We start from the raw sequence: 19,419 nt of genomic DNA, 5'->3' as shown, positions 1-19,419 counted from the left end.
GCCACGGGGAGCTTGGGTGAGAGGCCAGGGTAGAAGTGGATGACACTTTCCAAACCTTTTCCTTAGGTAAGTGAAGGGCTTGTCTGACAGCCCGGAAGACCACCAAATGCATGTGGGTGGTGTTCCTGAAGACTTAGTTGCTAAGAGTAGTCTCGTGGCCCTTTTCCACCCACCAGCATGATGGCCCCTTGAGCCCTGCTTTTTTGGTCAGTCAGACTGGGCAAACCATGGCAGAAGAAAGCAAGAGGAGGCGTCTCAGGCTCGGATGCAAGAGATCTTTATTGGGGACCAAAAAGAGTGCAAAGGTAGGAGTACCAAGTGGAAGAGAGCAAGTGTAAGGTGCAAAGAGAGTTGTGGGAGAAGAAGAGAAGGTCCTTCGGCCGGTGATGAAGGCAGCCCGGGGTGGCCCCTTCCTTGTTTCGGCGCTTCGTGCCCTGAGAGGAGGAGCCATGGACAGCAGGTGCATGTGCCTGCAAGGGCCTAGAGGTGCCTGTCCTCAATCCATGCTGTGGCTTCCAGGGTGTGTGTGGTTGGCATCAGGGGTGTTGGCGAGGGCCCTTAGCAGATGTAGCGGCTCCTTCTGCCGCCGAACCAGCCCAGGCCCCCGAAGCCATAGCCGTTGCCGTAGCCGAAGGCGCCGGAGTTGATGGCAACTCCCTGGGCGCCGAGTTCGTTGCCCACGGCAGCCGACGAGGAGGATCCAACGGCGGTGCTCTGGGGGTGGGAGGTGAGGATGGGTCCTGGCAGGGTGACCAGCACGGCGGGAGGCTGGATGACGACGCGGGAGTCCTGGCACTGCAGGGAACAGGGCTCGTTGCAGCTGTTGGCCAGCGGGGTGGGTCCCCCAGTGCCGCAGGCGTTGTAGCAGGCCATGTGTGTAGCGTGGAGGGGCCCTGGAATAGACAAGAGGCTGCTGAGCAAGTGCAGGGGCGTGGGGGTGCGAGGAGTGGTTTTGCAGGAGGGCGAGGGAGTGGGGAGGCTGGTGCGGGGCTGTGGGGAGCGTGGCAGTGGGGAGGCGTGAGGGCTGCTGAGGCTGGGGGCAAAGTGTGCTGGAAGAGAGGGGCCAGGTGGGGCAGGAGAAGGAGGGGAAGGGGGTTGAGGCTCACCTTGTTGAGCGCGGAGGGAGGAGAAGGCGTCAGGAGAAGTGTGTGAGGGAGAGACGCTCTGGGCAGGCTTTTATGCTGGTCCCCGAGGGGTGGGACGGCCTTTGCGCATCGCGGCATTTTGCCGCCAGCAGCTGTTTGACGCCGCAGGCTGGCCAGGAATGAGGAGGGTGTGTTTTGCTTCCTGCAATGCTCCAATTTCTTGTTCTTGTCTTGAGGACGTGTCCACTTGGCCCTGGTGGCAGCTTTCAAGTCCGTGAATTAGTGACCATAAACTTGGCATTGATAGCACGTGTCAGGGTGGGCAGAGGACTCGACTGAAGCGTAGGAGAGGTGGAGTGTCATCAGTGAGGTCATCCCATGGCATCCATGTGGTTTGCTTTGTGAAGCGGGAGCCCTTTCCTCACTGCCCTTGCAGACTGGTCTGGGCTTTGGAGCTCATCCAGGCTTGAAATATGGCCTCCTTATTGTGTTTCATCCCAGCCTTCTTTGCTTCCATCTCACTAAGCCTTTCCTTCCACACTTGTTGTGCTGTGTGGTGTCTTGGTGTGTGTTCTCCTCATGAGCTGGCTGTGCAGGGTTCGTGTGTCAAGGTTTTAGCAGTGAAGGAGCTACACAATTGGAAGCTCTGACAAGGTTCCAGAAGGTTCCTCGTGTTAAATAGACAGTGTTTGTGTGTAGAACACGAGCTGGCAGGGAAGAAGACCGGCCTGGCTGAAGGGAAAGATTTGGTTGGAACTCAGGATACAAAAAAGAGAAAGTTAGGAATTCTGGAAGAAGGTGCAGGGTACTCAGGAGCTTTGCAAGGATGTTGAGAGGTTATGCAGGCAGCACGTTAGAATTGCCAAAGCCCATCTAGATCTTAATCTGCTACTTTCGTAAAACACATTAAAAATGTTTCTGTACATACATGATTAGCAACAGAGGGCTAAGGAGAATTTCCATCATTTATTTGCCACTGGAAGAAAACACAGAGACCTGAGTTGAGGAAAATGCTTTAGTGCCCTCATTGCCTCATTCTTTAATTGCAAAACCTGTTGTTTTCTGAAGGGATTGATGACACAGACTTGTGATGCAGGTGAGCCAAAAGACTCTTTATTTAGGCAAGGCACTTAAACAAATAGCTAGTCACTGTTGTGCACGTGTTTAACTTTCTATTTTGATTTGCTTACGCTAGCTGTTTACACCCTTAAAATTATCACGTGTTTGGTTTAATTAATCTTGCACGTTCTCCGGCAATTTGACTAACACATTGTAAGTGTTTTTTCGTGTACAAAAATATTCCGGTTCCTCGTTCCATTTTGGTCTGGGTTGTTCCAGTAACTCAAGGTGACTGTGTCTAAGACATTCCACAGTTCTATGTCTGCCCAGCCCCCTGAGCTGGAAGACAGGGATGAGGAGCAGAATGAAGCACAAGAAACAAAGGGGAAAAGGTTGATGAAATGCTACACCAGTTAGACATGGAACCAGATGGTATCCAGCCAAGGGTATTGAAGGACCTGTGGGACATGCTCACCAATCCACTTGGCATAATTTCTTAGCAGTCCCGGCTCACCAGGGAAGTCTTAGTTGACTGGAGGATGGCAAATGTGAGACTTTTCTACAAGAAGGGCTGTAAGGAGTATGTGAGAAAATACAGCCCTTTCAGTCTGATCTTGCTGCCAGGGAAGGGCAGGGAGCAGATCATGTTGAGTGTCCTCATACTGCACGTACAGGACAACCTAGCAAGTGATCCGGCCCAGTCTGCGTATGATTATGAAAGGCATGTCCTGCCTGACTAACCTAATCTCTTCTATGACAAGTAGAGCCACTTGGTGGGTGAGGGAATTGCTGTGAATTTTGTCTAGGTGAGCCACTGTGTGCCCATGAAGGCCAACAGCATTCTGGCCTGTGTCATCACTGGGTTGGACAACCAGAGGAGGGCAGTGACCATCCCTCTGTCTTTGGTGAGGCTGCACCTAGAATGCGGCATTCACTTTTTGGCCCATCATGATGAGGAAGACCTTTGTGGTGCTGGAGGGGGTTCAGAGAAGAGCAACGAATCTGGTGAAGGACCTGGAGCACAAGTGGGATGGGGAGAAGCTGAGGGCTCTGGGGGTGTTTTCCCTGGAGAACAAGAGGCTGAGGAGAGACCTTCTCTCTCTCTCTGCAACTGTCTGAAAGGAGGGTGTCGAGAGGGAGATGTTGTTCTCTTCTCTCAGGTGGCAAGAGCTAAGAGGTGAACAGGTGGCTTCAAGTAGTGCCGTTGGAGGTTTAGATGGATATTAAGAAAAATCTCTCCCTGAAAGGGTTGTCGGGCATTGGAAGAGGGTGCTCTGGGAGCGGTGGAGTCACCATGTCTGGTGGTAATTAAAAGACATGTAGATGAGGTTTTTAGACAGGAGCCAAGGCAGCATAGGTAGATGTCATCAGTGTGTCAAAATACTGAAGCAAAAGGGAACAAGGACAAGGGAATGAGACTCTTGTCACTGGTGCCCACGGCCAGGCCGAGGGTGAAGGGAGAAAGCTGAGAAGCCGTGCCATTTTGTGAGAGGAGCGGGCAACGCTTATTCAGTGCGAGGGTGGTCAGGAAGTGGATCTGCTTGTGCAGAGAGATACTGGAGTCTCTGTCCTTGGAGATACTGAACATCTGACTGGAAACTGCATGGACAGCCCGCTTGAGCTGACGACGCTTGAGCAGGTGGAGTTGAACTAGATGATGTCCAGAGGTTCCTTGGGCACGCAGTGATTCTGTTTGCCGTGATGGGCAGCGAGTGGTGCTGAGGAAGTGATTTGAAAAAGTAGGTGCTGCCACGGGGAGCTTGGGTGAGAGGCCAGGGTAGAAGTGGATGACACTTTCCAAACCTTTTCCTTGGGTAAGTGAAGGGCTTGTCTGACAGCCCGGAAGACCACCAAATGCATGTGGGTGGTGTTCCTGAAGACTTAGTTGCTAAGAGTAGTCTCGTGGCCCTTTTCCACCCACCAGCATGATGGCCCCTTGAGCCCTGCTTTTTTTGGTCAGTCAGACTGGGCAAACCATGGCAGAAGAAAGCAAGAGGAGGCGTCTCAGGCTGGGATGCAAGAGATCTTTATTGGGGACCAAAAAGAGTGCAAAGGTAGGAGTACCAAGTGGAAGAGAGCAAGTGTAAGGTGCAAAGAGAGTTGTGGGAGAAGAAGAGAAGGTCCTTCGGCCGGTGATGAAGGCAGCCCGGGGTGGCCCCTTCCTTGTTTCGGCGCTTCGTGCCCTGAGAGGAGGAGCCATGGACAGCAGGTGCATGTGCCTGCAAGGGCCTAGAGGTGCATGTCCTCAATCCATGCTGTGGCTTCCAGGGTGTGTGTGGTTGGCATCAGGGGTGTTGGCGAGGGCCCTTAGCAGATGTAGCGGCTCCTTCTGCCGCCGAACCAGCCCAGGCCCCCGAAGCCATAGCCGTTGCCGTAGCCGAAGGCGCCGGAGTTGATGGCAACTCCCTGGGCGCCGAGTTCGTTGCCCACGGCAGCCGACGAGGAGGATCCAACGGCGGTGCTCTGGGGGTGGGAGGTGAGGATGGGTCCTGGCAGGGTGACCAGCACGGCGGGAGGCTGGATGACGACGCGGGAGTCCTGGCACTGCAGGGAACAGGGCTCGTTGCAGCTGTTGGCCAGCGGGGTGGGTCCCCCAGTGCCGCAGGCGTTGTAGCAGGCCATGTGTGTAGCGTGGAGGGGCCCTGGAATAGACGAGAGGCTGTTGAGCAAGCGCAGGGGCGTGAGGGCGCGAGGAGCGGTGTTGCAGGAGGGCGAGGGAGTGGGGAGGCTGGTGCGGGGCTGTGGGGAGCGTGGCAGTGGGGAGGCGTGAGGGCTGCTGAGGCTGGGGGCAGAGCGTGCTGGAAGAGAGGGGCCAGGCGGGGCAGGAGAAGGAGGGGAAGGGGTTGAGGCTCACCTTGTTGAGCGCGGAGGGAGGAGAAGGCACCAGGAGAAGTGTGTGAGGGAGAGAGGCGCTGGGCCGGCTTTTATGCCGGTCCCCCACGGGCGGGACAGCCTTTGCGCATGTCGGCAGTTCGCAGCCAGCAGCTGTTTGATGCCACAGGTTGGCCAAGAATGAGGAAGCTGTGGTTTCCTTCCCGCAACGCTCCGATTTCTTGTTCTTGGCTTTAGAACGTGTCCACTTGGCCGTGGCGGCAGCTTTGAAGTGCGAGCGGTAGAGGCCGAAGAGTTGGCATTGATGGCACGAGTCAGGGCGGGCAGAGATGGCAGTCAGAGGGTAGGAGAGGTTGGGTGTCATCAGTGAGGTCATCCCATGGCACTCGTGTGGTTTGCAGTTGTGTTGTGTGGACGGGGCGTCATCTCCTTGCAGCGCTGGCAGACTGGTCTCGGCTTTGGAGCTGTGACAGGCATGAGGGGCTGCCACTTCCATGGTGTTTGATCCCTCACCTGCCTGCTGCCTCCTTCTGACCTTTGGTCTTGATTGTGCTCTATGAGTGTGTTGGTGCCCTCTTGCTTGTAAGCTTTTAGCTGTGTGTGTTAATGTTATGCGGCACGTTTTTTTAGCATGCGGGCATCGTGGTTTTCTCCTGTGAGAAGGTACCAGAAGATTCCACCATGTGTGAGGGCCAGTCACCATATGTCAAAAGAGAAGCTGGCAGGGAAGCAGACTGGCCTGGCCTTTACTGAGAGGCTTGGCTTGAACTCATAAGTAAAAAGAGAGTTTTTGATGTCTTCCAGAAAAGGCAAGGTACTCCGGAGGAACACCAGGATATTTTGATGTTATGCAGGGGGGAAATTAGAAGGGCCAAAGCCCAACTAGAACCTAATCCAGCTCCTGCTATAAAAGACAATACAAACTTTTTTGGTATATGTTCTTGCAACAGAAGGAGAGCTAAGGAGAATCTCCAACTCGTAGCGGATTCAGGGAGCAACACATTTACAATGGATAAGGAAAAGGCCTTAATGCCGCCTTTGCCTCAGTCTCTAAGCATATAACCAGCTGTTCTCTGTGCACCCAGCTGCCTGAGCTGCAAGACGGGGATGGGGCATAGGAGAAAGCCCCAGGAATCCAAGGGGAAATGGTTGGTGACCTCCTACACCACTTGGCACACACAGGCGTATGGGGCCAGATGGGTTCTCCCCAGGAGTTGTGAGAGAGCTAGCTGAGATGCTCCCCAAGCCACTTTGCATCATGTATCATCAGACCTGACTCTCTGGGGAGGTCCCTATTGACCGGAAGTTAGAAGAAGGTCACTAAAGAGCACCTGGGGAATTACACATGTGTCAGTCTGACCTTGTTGCTTTGTAAGGTCATGGAACAGATCATCCTGAGTGCCACCACATGGCAGGGACAGGACCAGCAGGTCATCAGACCTAGTCAGCATGGGTTTATGAAAGGCAGGTCCTGCTTGACCAACCTGATCTCCTGCTATGGCCAAGCTTACCCACCTTAGTGGATGAGGGAATGGTTGTGTATGCTGTGTAGTAAGATTTTGGTAAAGCCTTTGAAATCATTTCTCGTCGAGAAAGTGGCTGCTCATGCCTTAGACAGGCATACGCTACACTGGCTAGAACACTGGCTGGATGGGTGGACCCAAAGAGTTGTGATGACTGGAGTTAAATGCAGTGGGTGGCCGCTCACAAGAGGTGTTCCCTGGGGCTCAGTGCTGGGGCCAGTTCTGTTTGATATCTTTCTTCATGATCTGGACAAGGGGATGCAGTGCACCCTCAGTAAGTTTGCCGATGACATCAAGTTGGGCAGGAATGCTGATGTGCTGGCCAGTAAGAATGCTCTAGAGAAGGATCTGGGCTGGCTGTATCGATGATAAGATGGCAATTGTCTGAGGTTCAACAAGGTCAAGTGTCGGGTTCTGCACCTGCGTCACCACCACCCCAGGGAACTCTAGAGGCTTGGTGGAAGACAGGCTGTAAAGCTGCCTGTTGGAAAAGGGCCTGGGCTACTGGTGACCAGCTGGCAGAACATGAGCCAGCGTGTGCCCAGGAAGGCCAACAGCATTCTGGCCTGTGTCATCACTGGTGTGGAGAGGCAGAGGAGGGCAGTGACCATCCCTCTGTCTTTGGCGAGGCTGCACCTAGAATGCGGCATTCACTTTTTGGCCCATCATGACGAGAAAGACCTTTGTGGTGCTGGAGGGGGTTCAGAGAAGAGCAACGAACCTGGTGAAGGACCTGGAGCACAAGTGGGATGGGGAGAAGCTGAGGGCTCTGGGGGTGTTTTCCCTGGAGAACAAGAGGCTGAGGAGAGACCTTCTCTCTCTCTCTGCAACTGTCTGAAAGGAGGGTGTCGAGAGGGAGATGTTCTCTTCTCTCAGGTGGCAAGAGCTAAGAGGTGAACAAGTGGCTTCAAGTAGTGCCTTTGGAGGTTTAGATGGATATTAAGAAAAGTCTCTCCCTGAAAGGGTCGTCGGGCATTGGAAGAGGGTGCTCTGGGAGCGGTGGAGTCACCATGTCTGGTGGTAGTTAAAAGACATGTAGATGAGGTTTTTAAGACAGGAGCCAAGGCAGCATAGGTAGATGTCATCAGTGTGTCAAAATACTGAAGCAAAAGGGAACAAGGACAAGGGAATGAGACTCTTGTCACTGGTGCCCACGGCCAGGCCGAGGGTGAAGGGAGAAAGCTGAGAAGCCGTGCCATTTTGTGAGAGGAGCGGGCAACGCTTATTCAGTGCGAGGGTGGTCAGGAAGTGGATCTCCTTGTGCAGAGAGATACTGGAGTCTCTGTCCTTGGAGATACTGAACATCTGACTGGAAACTGCATGGACAGCCCGCTTGAGCTGACGATGGTTGAGGAGGTGGAGTTGAACTAGATGATGTCCAGAGGTTCCTTGGGCACGCAGTGATTCTGTTTGCCGTGATGGGCAGCGAGTGGTGCTGAGGAAGTGATTTGAAAAAGTAGGTGCTGCCACGGGGAGCTTGGGTGAGAGGCCAGGGTAGAAGTGGATGACACTTTCCAAACCTTTTCCTTGGGTAAGTGAAGGGCTTGTCTGACAGCCCGGAAGACCACCAAATGCATGTGGGTGGTGTTCCTGAAGACTTAGTTGCTAAGAGTAGTCTCGTGGCCCTTTTCCACCCACCAGCATGATGGCCCCTTGAGCCCTGCTTTTTTTGGTCAGTCAGACTGGGCAAACCATGGCAGAAGAAAGCAAGAGGAGGCGTCTCAGGCTGGGATGCAAGAGATCTTTATTGGGGACCAAAAAGAGTGCAAAGGTAGGAGTACCAAGTGGAAGAGAGCAAGTGTAAGGTGCAAAGAGAGTTGTGGGAGAAGAAGAGAAGGTCCTTCGGCCGGTGATGAAGGCAGCCCGGGGTGGCCCCTTCCTTGTTTCGGCGCTTCGTGCCCTGAGAGGAGGAGCCATGGACAGCAGGTGCATGTGCCTGCAAGGGCCTAGAGGTGCATGTCCTCAATCCATGCTGTGGCTTCCAGGGTGTGTGTGGTTGGCATCAGGGGTGTTGGCGAGGGCCCTTAGCAGATGTAGCGGCTCCTTCTGCCGCCGAACCAGCCCAGGCCCCCGAAGCCATAGCCGTTGCCGTAGCCGAAGGCGCCGGAGTTGATGGCAACTCCCTGGGCGCCGAGTTCGTTGCCCACGGCAGCCGACGAGGAGGATCCAACGGCGGTGCTCTGGGGGTGGGAGGTGAGGATGGGTCCTGGCAGGGTGACCAGCACGGCGGGAGGCTGGATGACGACGCGGGAGTCCTGGCACTGCAGGGAACAGGGCTCGTTGCAGCTGTTGGCCAGCGGGGTGGGTCCCCCAGTGCCGCAGGCGTTGTAGCAGGCCATGTGTGTAGCGTGGAGGGGCCCTGGAATAGACGAGAGGCTGTTGAGCAAGCGCAGGGGCGTGAGGGCGCGAGGAGCGGTGTTGCAGGAGGGCGAGGGAGTGGGGAGGCTGGTGCGGGGCTGTGGGGAGCGTGGCAGTGGGGAGGCGTGAGGGCTGCTGAGGCTGGGGGCAGAGCGTGCTGGAAGAGAGGGGCCAGGCGGGGCAGGAGAAGGAGGGGAAGGGGTTGAGGCTCACCTTGTTGAGCGCGGAGGGAGGAGAAGGCACCAGGAGAAGTGTGTGAGGGAGAGAGGCGCTGGGCCGGCTTTTATGCCGGTCCCCCACGGGCGGGACAGCCTTTGCGCATGTCGGCAGTTCGCAGCCAGCAGCTGTTTGATGCCACAGGTTGGCCAAGAATGAGGAAGCTGTGGTTTCCTTCCCGCAACGCTCCGATTTCTTGTTCTTGGCTTTAGAACGTGTCCACTTGGCCGTGGCGGCAGCTTTGAAGTGCGAGCGGTAGAGGCCGAAGAGTTGGCATTGATGGCACGAGTCAGGGCGGGCAGAGATGGCAGTCAGAGGGTAGGAGAGGTTGGGTGTCATCAGTGAGGTCATCCCATGGCACTCGTGTGGTTTGCAGTTGTGTTGTGTGGACGGGGCGTCATCTCCTTGCAGCGCTGGCAGACTGGTCTCGGCTTTGGAGCTGTGACAGGCATGAGGGGCTGCCACTTCCATGGTGTTTGATCCCTCACCTGCCTGCTGCCTCCTTCTGACCTTTGGTCTTGATTGTGCTCTATGAGTGTGTTGGTGCCCTCTTGCTTGTAAGCTTTTAGCTGTGTGTGTTAATGTTATGCGGCACGTTTTTTTAGCATGCGGGCATCGTGGTTTTCTCCTGTGAGAAGGTACCAGAAGATTCCACCATGTGTGAGGGCCAGTCACCATATGTCAAAAGAGAAGCTGGCAGGGAAGCAGACTGGCCTGGCCTTTACTGAGAGGCTTGGCTTGAACTCATAAGTAAAAAGAGAGTTTTTGATGTCTTCCAGAAAAGGCAAGGTACTCCGGAGGAACACCAGGATATTTTGATGTTATGCAGGGGGGAAATTAGAAGGGCCAAAGCCCAACTAGAACCTAATCCAGCTCCTGCTATAAAAGACAATACAAACTTTTTTGGTATATGTTCTTGCAACAGAAGGAGAGCTAAGGAGAATCTCCAACTCGTAGCGGATTCAGGGAGCAACACATTTACAATGGATAAGGAAAAGGCCTTAATGCCGCCTTTGCCTCAGTCTCTAAGCATATAACCAGCTGTTCTCTGTGCACCCAGCTGCCTGAGCTGCAAGACGGGGATGGGGCATAGGAGAAAGCCCCAGGAATCCAAGGGGAAATGGTTGGTGACCTCCTACACCACTTGGCACACACAGGCGTATGGGGCCAGATGGGTTCTCCCCAGGAGTTGTGAGAGAGCTAGCTGAGATGCTCCCCAAGCCACTTTGCATCATGTATCATCAGACCTGACTCTCTGGGGAGGTCCCTATTGACCGGAAGTTAGAAGAAGGTCACTAAAGAGCACCTGGGGAATTACACATGTGTCAGTCTGACCTTGTTGCTTTGTAAGGTCATGGAACAGATCATCCTGAGTGCCACCACATGGCAGGGACAGGACCAGCAGGTCATCAGACCTAGTCAGCATGGGTTTATGAAAGGCAGGTCCTGCTTGACCAACCTGATCTCCTGCTATGGCCAAGCTTACCCACCTTAGTGGATGAGGGAATGGTTGTGTATGCTGTGTAGTAAGATTTTGGTAAAGCCTTTGAAATCATTTCTCGTCGAGAAAGTGGCTGCTCATGCCTTAGACAGGCATACGCTACACTGGCTAGAACACTGGCTGGATGGGTGGACCCAAAGAGTTGTGATGACTGGAGTTAAATGCAGTGGGTGGCCGCTCACAAGAGGTGTTCCCTGGGGCTCAGTGCTGGGGCCAGTTCTGTTTGATATCTTTCTTCATGATCTGGACAAGGGGATGCAGTGCACCCTCAGTAAGTTTGCCGATGACATCAAGTTGGGCAGGAATGCTGATGTGCTGGCCAGTAAGAATGCTCTAGAGAAGGATCTGGGCTGGCTGTATCGATGATAAGATGGCAATTGTCTGAGGTTCAACAAGGTCAAGTGTCGGGTTCTGCACCTGCGTCACCACCACCCCAGGGAACTCTAGAGGCTTGGTGGAAGACAGGCTGTAAAGCTGCCTGTTGGAAAAGGGCCTGGGCTACTGGTGACCAGCTGGCAGAACATGAGCCAGCGTGTGCCCAGGAAGGCCAACAGCATTCTGGCCTGTGTCATCACTGGTGTGGAGAGGCAGAGGAGGGCAGTGACCATCCCTCTGTCTTTGGCGAGGCTGCACCTAGAATGCGGCATTCACTTTTTGGCCCATCATGACGAGAAAGACCTTTGTGGTGCTGGAGGGGGTTCAGAGAAGAGCAACGAACCTGGTGAAGGACCTGGAGCACAAGTGGGATGGGGAGAAGCTGAGGGCTCTGGGGGTGTTTTCCCTGGAGAACAAGAGGCTGAGGAGAGACCTTCTCTCTCTCTCTGCAACTGTCTGAAAGGAGGGTGTCGAGAGGGAGATGTTCTCTTCTCTCAGGTGGCAAGAGCTAAGAGGTGAACAAGTGGCTTCAAGTAGTGCCTTTGGAGGTTTAGATGGATATTAAGAAAAGTCTCTCCCTGAAAGGGTCGTCGGGCATTGGAAGAGGGTGCTCTGGGAGCGGTGGAGTCACCATGTCTGGTGGTAGTTAAAAGACATGTAGATGAGGTTTTTAAGACAGGAGCCAAGGCAGCATAGGTAGATGTCATCAGTGTGTCAAAATACTGAAGCAAAAGGGAACAAGGACAAGGGAATGAGACTCTTGTCACTGGTGCCCACGGCCAGGCCGAGGGTGAACGGAGAAAGCTGAGAAGCCTTGCCATTTTGTGAGAGGAGCGGGCAACGCTTATTCAGTGCGAGGGTGGTCAGGAAGTGGATCTGCTTGTGCAGAGAGATACTGGAGTCTCTGTCCTTGGAGAGACTGAACATCTGACTGGAAACTGCATGGACAGCCCGCTTGAGCTGACGACGCTTGAGCAGGTGGAGTTGAACTAGATGATGTCCAGAGGTTCCTTGGGCACGCAGTGATTCTGTTTGCCATGATGGGCAGCGAGTGGTGCTGAGGAAGTGATTTGGAAAAGTAGGTGCTGCCACGGGGAGCTTGGGTGAGAGACCAGGGTAGAAGTGGATGACACTTTCCAAGCCTTTTCCTTAGGTAAGTGAAGGGCTTGTCTGACAGCCCGGAAGACCACCAAATGCACGTGGGTGGTGTTCCTGAAGACTTAGCTGCTAAGAGTAGTTTCTTGGTCCTTTTCCACCCACCAGCATGATGGCCCCTTGAGCCCTGCTTTTTTGGTCAGTCAGATTGGACAAACCATGGCAGAAGAAAGCAAGAGGAGGCGTCTCAGGCTGGGATGCAAGAGAACTTTATTGAGGACCAAAAAGAGTGCAAAGGTAGGAGTACCAAGTGGAAGAGAGCAAGTGTAAGGTGCAAAGAGAGTTGTGGGAGAAGAAGAGAAGGTCCTTCGGCCGGTGATGAAGGCAGCCCGGGGTGGCCCCTTCCTTGTTTCGGCGCTTCGTGCCCTGAGAGGAGGAGCCATGGACAGCAGGTGCATGTGCCTGCAAGGGCCTAGAGGTGCGTGTCCTCAATCCATGCTGTGGCTTCCAGGGTGTGTGTGGTTGGCATCAGGGGTGTTGGCGAGGGCCCTTAGCAGATGTAGCGGCTCCTTCTGCCGCCGAACCAGCCCAGGCCCCCGAAGCCATAGCCGTTGCCGTAGCCGAAGGCGCCGGAGTTGATGGCAACTCCCTGGGCGCCGAGTTCGTTGCCCACGGCAGCCGACGAGGAGGATCCAACGGCGGTGCTCTGGGGGTGGGAGGTGAGGATGGGTCCTGGCAGGGTGACCAGCACGGCGGGAGGCTGGATGACGACGCGGGAGTCCTGGCACTGCAGGGAACAGGGCTCGTTGCAGCTGTTGGCCAGCGGGGTGGGTCCCCCAGTGCCGCAGGCGTTGTAGCAGGCCATGTGTGTAGCGTGGAGGGGCCCTGGAATAGACGAGAGGCTGTTGAGCAAGCGCAAGGGCGTGAGGGTGCGAGGAGCGGTGTTGCAGGAGGGCGAGGGAGTGGGGAGGCTGGTGCGGGGCTGTGGGGAGCGTGGCAGTGGGGAGGCGTGAGGGCTGCTGAGGCTGGGGGCAGAGCGTGCTGGAAGAGAGGGGCCAGGCGGGGCAGGAGAAGGAGGGGAAGGGGTTGAGGCTCACCTTGTTGAGCGCGGAGGGAGGAGAAGGCACCAGGAGAAGTGTGTGAGGGAGAGAGGCGCTGGGCCGGCTTTTATGCTGGTCCCCCACGGGCAGGACAGCCTTTGCGCATGTCGGCAGTTCGCAGCCAGCAGCTGTTTGATGCCACAGGCTGGCCAAGAATGAGGAAGCTGTGGTTTCCTTCCCGCAACGCTCCGATTTCTTGTTTTTGGCTTTAGAACGTGTCCACTTGGCCGTGCGGCAGCTTTGAAGTGCGACCTTTAGAGGCCGAAGAGTTGGCATTGATGGCACGAGTCAGGGCGGGCAGAGATGGCAGTCAGAGGGTAGGAGAGGTTGGGTGTCGTCAGTGAGGTCATTCCATGGCACTCCTGTGGTTTGCAGTTATGTTGTGTGGAGGGGGCCTCATTTCCTTGCAGCACTGGCAGACTGATCTGGGCTTTGAAGCTGTGCTGGGCTTGTGGAACTGTCTCTTCCATGGCATGGGATCTCGGCCCTGCTTGCTTCCATCTCACTAAGCCTTTCCCTCCGCGCTCGTTGTGCTCTGTGGGGGCCTTGGTGTGTGTTTGTCTTATGAGGTGGGTGTGCAGGGCTCATGTTTCAAGGTGTTAGTAGGGAAGGAGCTACACTGTTGGAAGGTGTGAGAAGGTTCCAGAAGATTACTCATGCTACATAGACAGTGTTTGTGTGTAGACAAGCTAACACTGTTTCTCCCAGAGAAAGTGGATGCTCACGGCTTGGACAGCCTTAGTCCTAGATGGCTGAAAAACGGGCTGGGTGGCTGATCCCAAAGGTTTATGGTGACTGGAGTTAAATCCGGTTGGTGGCCACTCACAAGGGGTGTTCCCCAGGGCTCAGTCCTTGGGCCAGTTCTGTTTAATCACTTTCTTCTTAATCAGGATGAGGAGATCAAGTGCACCCTCAGCACATCTGCAGATGACACCAAGTTAGGCAGGAGCGTTGAGCCACTTGGCACTACGAAGGCTCTACAGAGGGACCTGGACAGGTTGGATTAATGGATTGAGACCAGTTGCATGAGGTTCAACAAGGCCAAGTGTCGGGTCCTGCACTTAGGTCAGCACAACCCCACGAAGGCTCCAGGTTTGTGTAAGAGTGGCTGGCAAGCTGCCCGGTGGTAAGGGACCTGGGGGTGTCGGTCGACAGTGGCTGAGTATGAGCCAGTGTGTGTGGCCAGGTGGCCAGGACAGCCACCAGCGTCCTGGCTTGTGTCCAGCAGGAGCAGGACAGTGACGATCCCCTGTCCTTGGCTCTGGTGAGGACATACCTTGAATGGTGTGTACAGTTTTGGGCCCCTGACAAAAAGAAAGATCTCCAGGTGCCTAAGCAATTTCAGAGAAGGGGAATGGAACTTGTGAAAAGCTGGGAGCACGGGTGTGATGGAGGACCCACTTTGGGACGTGGCAGGGGTATAGCCTGGAGCAAAGAAAAGTGAGGGGAGACCTTCTGGCTCTCTGCACCTGCCTGAAAGGAGGTTGTAGTGAGGAAAGGATTCAGTGTCTTTCCCAAGTATCAAGTGACAGGACAAGAGGAAATGGCCTCAAGCTGTGCCAGGAGAGGTTTAGATTGGATATTAGGACAATTTTCTTCCCAGAAAAGGGTTGTCCACAGTGGAGGAGATAACCACCTGGAGCCCATAGAGGACCTGATGCTGGAGCAGGTGGGTGGACCCACAGGAGGTGTGACCCTGTAGGAAGCCTGTGTTGGACCACAGACTTGGCAGGACCTCTGAAACCATGAAAAAAGTCTGAATACTAAATGATTCTTTCTTTCTGCTCCTGGTAGAGCCGGAGAGTGATGCTGAGGAAGAAAGATAGTCAAGTGTGTGTTGGCATAGGGAGGTCTCACCACAGGCATTTTGAGGAGAGTGTTCTTGTGTCAAAGTTTTTCTTTGATACAGTGATGGGCTTTCATCATGTTCTGGATGATGCCCAGATTCTGGTCTGTGTTCTTGCTGGTATAACTGGTGACATATTTCCTGGGACAGGTCCTGTGGCCATTTTCCCCCCTATCCAGTTTGCTTCCTAAACAGTGGCTTTGTGCTGGGTGAGGTTGGAGGAGCCTTGAGAGAAGAAAGTAAAGTGAGATGTCTCAGGCTGGGATGCAAGACAACTTTATTGAAAAAAGAAGAATAGTGAAAATGCAGGAGCACCAAATAGAAGGTGACAAGTATAAGCTGCACGGAGGGTGAACATTAGCTGATATTGTATCCGTGACATAGATTTTGCTAGAGCACCAAGATCTCCCTGGCTCCTTTAGAGGAGGAGCCATGGACAGCAGGTCCACGTGCCAAGAAGGATCCAGAGGTGAGTCCAAAATCCATGCCGTAGCTTCAGAGCGGTGGGTGGCATCCGACAGGTGTGAAGCTGTGGGCCGTTAGCAGATGTATCCAGCCCTTCTACCGCCGAAGCAACCCAGGCCTCCGAAGCCGCCCAGGCCTCTGTAGCCGTAGCCGAAGGCCCCGGAGTTGATGGCAACTCCCTGGGCGCCAAGTTCATTGATCATTGCAGCTGATGACGAGGATCCAACGGCAGTGCTCTGGGGGTGGCTGGATAGATGATAAGATGGCAATTGTCTGAGGTTCAACAAGGCCAAGTGTCGGGTTCTGCACTTGCGTCACCACCACCCCAAGGAACACTTGAGGCTTGGTGGAAGACAGGCTGTAAAGCTGCCTGTTGGAAAAGGGCCTGGGCTACTGGTGACCGGCTGGCAGAACATGAGCCAGCGTGTGCCCATGAAGGCCAACAGCATTCTGGCCTGTGTCATCACTGGTGTGGACAGCCAGAGGAGGGCAGTGACCATCCCCATGTATTTGGTGCTGGTGAGGCTGTACCTAGAATCCGCAGTTCACTTTTTGGCCCATCACGACAAGAAAGACCTTGGAGGTGCTAGAGGGGGTTCAGAGAAGGGCAACGAATCTGGTGAAGGATCTGGAGCACAAGTGGGATGGAAAGAAGCTGAGGGCTCTGGGGATGTTTTTCCTGGGTAACAGGAAGCTGAGGAGAGACCTTCTCTCTCTCTGCAACTGTCTGAAAGGAGGGTGTCGAGAGGGAGATGTTGTTCTCTTCTCTCAAGGAGCAAAAATTAAGAGGTCAAGAAACGGTTTCAATAGTGCCATTGGGGGTTTAGACTGGATATTGAAAAAAATGTCTCCCAGAAAGGGTTGTCAGGCATTGGAACAGGGTGCTCAGGGAAATGGTGGAGTCACCATCCCTGGAGGTAATTAAAAGACGTGTAGATGAGGTTTTAAGTCAGGAGACAAGGCAGCATAGGTAGATATCACCAGTGTGTCTAAATACTCAAGCCAAAGAGAACAAGGACAAAGGAATGAGACTCTTGTCATTGGTGCCCACACCCCTTGAGCCCTGCTTTCTTGCTCAGTCAGACTGGATGAACCACGGCAGAAGAAAGCAAGAGGAGGCGTCTCAGGCTGGGATGAAGAGAACTTTATTGAGGACCAAAAAGAGTGCAAAGGTAGGAGTACCAAGTGGAAGAGAGCAAATGTAAGGTGCAAAGGAAGAGGTGGGAGAAGAGGAGAAGGACCTCAGCCAGGGATGAAGGCAGCCCAGTTTGGCCCCTTCCCTGCTTCTTTTCTTGGTGTCCTAAGAGGAGGAGACATGGACAGCAGGTGCATGTGCCTGCAAGGTCCTAGAGGTGCGTGTCCTCAATCCGTGGCTTGGCTTCCAGCGTGTGTGTGGTTGGCATCGGGGTGGCGGCGAGGGCCTTTAGCAGATGTAGCGGCCTCTTCTGTCGCCAAAGCCGCCTATGCCTCCAAAGCCATAGCCGTTGCCATAGCCGAAGGTGCCGGAGTTGATGGCAACTCCCTGGGCGCCGAGTTCGTTGCCCACGGCAGCTGATGAGGAGGATCCGACGGCGGTGCTCTGGGGGTGGGAGGTGAGGATGGGTCCTGGCAGGGTGACCAGCACGGCGGGAGGCTGGATGACAACACGAGAATCCTGGCACTGCAGAGAACAGGGCTCGTTGCAGCTGTTGGCCAGCGGGGTGGGTCCCCAGGTGCCGCAGGCGTTGTAGCAGGCCATGTGTGTAGCGTGGAGGGGCCCTGGAATAGATGAGAGGCTGCTGAGCAAGCGCAGGGGTGTGGGGGTGTGAGGAGTGGTTTTGCAGGAGGGCGAGGGAGTGGGGAGGCTGGTGCGGGGCTGTGGGGAGCGTGGCAGTGGGGAGGCGTGAGGGCTGCTGAGGCTGGGGGCAAAGTGTGCTGGAAGAGAGGGGCCAGGTGGGGCAGGAGAAGGAGGGGAAGGGGGTTGAGGCTCACCTTGTTGAGCGCGGAGGGAGGAGAAGGCGTCAGGAAAAGTGTGTGAGGGAGAGACGCTCTGGGCAGGCTTTTATGCCGGTCCCCGAGGGGTGGGACGGCCTTTGCGCATGGCGGCATTTTGCCGCCAGCAGGTGTCTGACGCCGCAGGCTGGCCAGGAATGAGGAGGGTGTGTTTTGCTTCCTGCAATGCTCCAATTTCTTGTTCTTGTCTTGAGGACGTGTCCACTTGGCCCTGGTGGCAGCTTTCAAGTCCGTGAATTAGAGACCATAAACTTGGCATTGATAGCGCGTGTCAGGGTGGACAGAGGACTCGACTGAAGCGTGGGAGAGGTGGAGTATCATCAGTGAGGTCATCCCATGGCATCCATGTGGTTTGCGTTTGCTTTGTGAAGCGGGAGCCCTTTCCTCACTGCCCTTGCAGACTGGTCTGGGCTTTGGAGCTCATCCAGGCTTGAAATATGGCCTCCTTATTGTGTTTCATCCCAGCCTTCTTTGCTTCCATCTCACTAAGCCTTTCCTTCCACACTTGTTGTGCTGTGTGGTGTCTTGGTGTGTGTTCTCCTCATGAGCTGGCTGTGCAGGGTTCGTGTGTCAAGGTTTTAGCAGTGAAGGAGCTACACAGTTGGAAGCTCTGACAAGGTTCCAGAAGGTTCCTCGTGTTAAATAGACAGTGTTTGTGTGTAGAACACGAGCTGGCAGGGAAGAAGACCGGCCTGGCTGAAGGGAAAGATTTCGTTGGAACTCAGGATACAAAGAAGAGAAAGTTAGGAATTCTGGAAGAAGGTGCAGGGTACTCAGGAGCTTTGCAAGGATGTTGAGAGGTTATGCAGGCAGCACGTTAGAATTGCCAAAGCCCATCTAGATCTTAATCTGCTACTTTCGTAAAACACATTAAAAATGTTTCTGTACATACATGATTAGCAACAGAGGGCTAAGGAGAATTTCCATCATTTATTTGCCACTGGAAGAAAACACAGAGACCTGAGTTGAGGAAAATGCTTTAGTGCCCTCATTGCCTCATTCTTTAATTGCAAAACCTGTTGTTTTCTGAAGGGCTTGATGACACAGACTCCTGGTGCAGGTGAGCCAAAAGACTCTTTATTTAGGCAAGGCACTTAAACAAATAGCTAGTCACTGTTGTACACCTGTTTAACTTTCTATTTTGATTTGCTTACGCTAGCTGTTTACACCCTTAAAATTATCACGTGTTTGGTTTAATTAATCTTGCACGTTCTCCGGCAATTTGACTAACACATTGTAAGTGTTTTTTCGTGTACAAAAATATTCCGGTTCCTCGTTCCATTTTGGTCAAGGTTGTTCCAGTAACTCAAGGTGACTGTGTCTAAGACATTCCACAGTTCTATGTCTGCCCAGCCCCCTGAGCTGGAAGACAGGGATGAGGAGCAGAACGAAGCACAAGAATCAAAGGGGAAAAGGTTGATGAAATGCTACACCAGTTAGACATGGAACCAGATGGTATCCAGCCAAGGGTATTGAAAGACCTGTGGGACATGCTCACCAATCCACTTGGCATAATTTCTTAGCAGTCCCGGCTCACCAGGGAAGTCTTAGTTGACTGGAGGATGGCAAATGTGAGACATTTCTACAAGAAGGGCTGTAAGGAGTATGTGAGAAAATACAGCCCTTTCAGTCTGATCTTGCTGCCAGGGAAGGGCATGGAGCAGATCATGTTGAGTGTCCTCATGCTGCACGTACAGGACAACCTAGCAAGTGATCCGGCCCAGTCTGCGTATGATTATGAAAGGCATGTCCTGCCTGACTAACCTGATCTCTTCTATGACAAGAAGAGCCACTTGGTGGGTGAGGGAATTGCTATGAATTTTGTCTACCAAGAATTCAGTAAAGCCTTTGATACTGTTTCTCCCAGAGAAAGTGGATGCTTATAGCTTGGACAGCCTTAGTCTTTGATGGCTGAAAAACTAGCTGAATGGCTGGCCCCAGAGGTTTATGGGGACTGGAGTTAAATCCTGTT

At 53.9% G+C, this 19,419-nt stretch overlaps 2 protein-coding genes across 2 annotated transcripts; both read right to left on the bottom strand.

The window, feature by feature from the left end:
- Positions 1-558: 558 nt before the first annotated feature.
- Positions 559-873, bottom strand: LOC136097779 (feather keratin-like). Its single transcript, XM_065830535.2, has one exon. The coding sequence runs from the start codon at positions 871-873 to the stop codon at positions 559-561; it is 315 nt and encodes a 104-aa protein (XP_065686607.2).
- An 11,721-nt stretch (positions 874-12,594) lies between these two features.
- LOC136097780 (feather keratin-like) lies at positions 12,595-13,250 on the bottom strand. The gene is made up of 2 exons (XM_065830536.2): positions 13,229-13,250; positions 12,595-12,929 (listed from the first exon to the last, which is right to left on the bottom strand). Exons 1-2 carry the CDS (start codon positions 13,248-13,250, stop codon positions 12,595-12,597), a joined length of 357 nt encoding a protein of 118 aa, XP_065686608.2.
- Positions 13,251-19,419: the final 6,169 nt, after the last annotated feature.

The sequence above is a fragment of the Patagioenas fasciata genome, chromosome 2 (genome assembly GCF_037038585.1).
Source record: "Patagioenas fasciata isolate bPatFas1 chromosome 2, bPatFas1.hap1, whole genome shotgun sequence".
In the NCBI taxonomy this organism is placed as follows: Eukaryota; Metazoa; Chordata; class Aves; order Columbiformes; family Columbidae; genus Patagioenas; species Patagioenas fasciata.
The sequence above is the reverse complement of the archived record's forward strand: the minus strand, read 5'-3'. Positions and strand labels throughout refer to the sequence as shown.

Excerpts from the sequence above, each read along its gene's own strand:
- LOC136097779 (XM_065830535.2), bottom strand. The coding sequence starts at position 873 with ATGGCCTGCTACAACGCCTGCGGCACTGGGGGACCCACCCCGCTGGCC.
- LOC136097780 (XM_065830536.2), bottom strand. The coding sequence starts at position 13,250 with ATGCGCAAAGGCTGTCCTGCCC. Across the intron at positions 12,930-13,228 it reads GCGCAAAGGCTGTCCTGCCC|GGCCCCTCCACGCTACACAC; the intron begins GTGGGGGACCAG and ends CGTCTATTCCAG.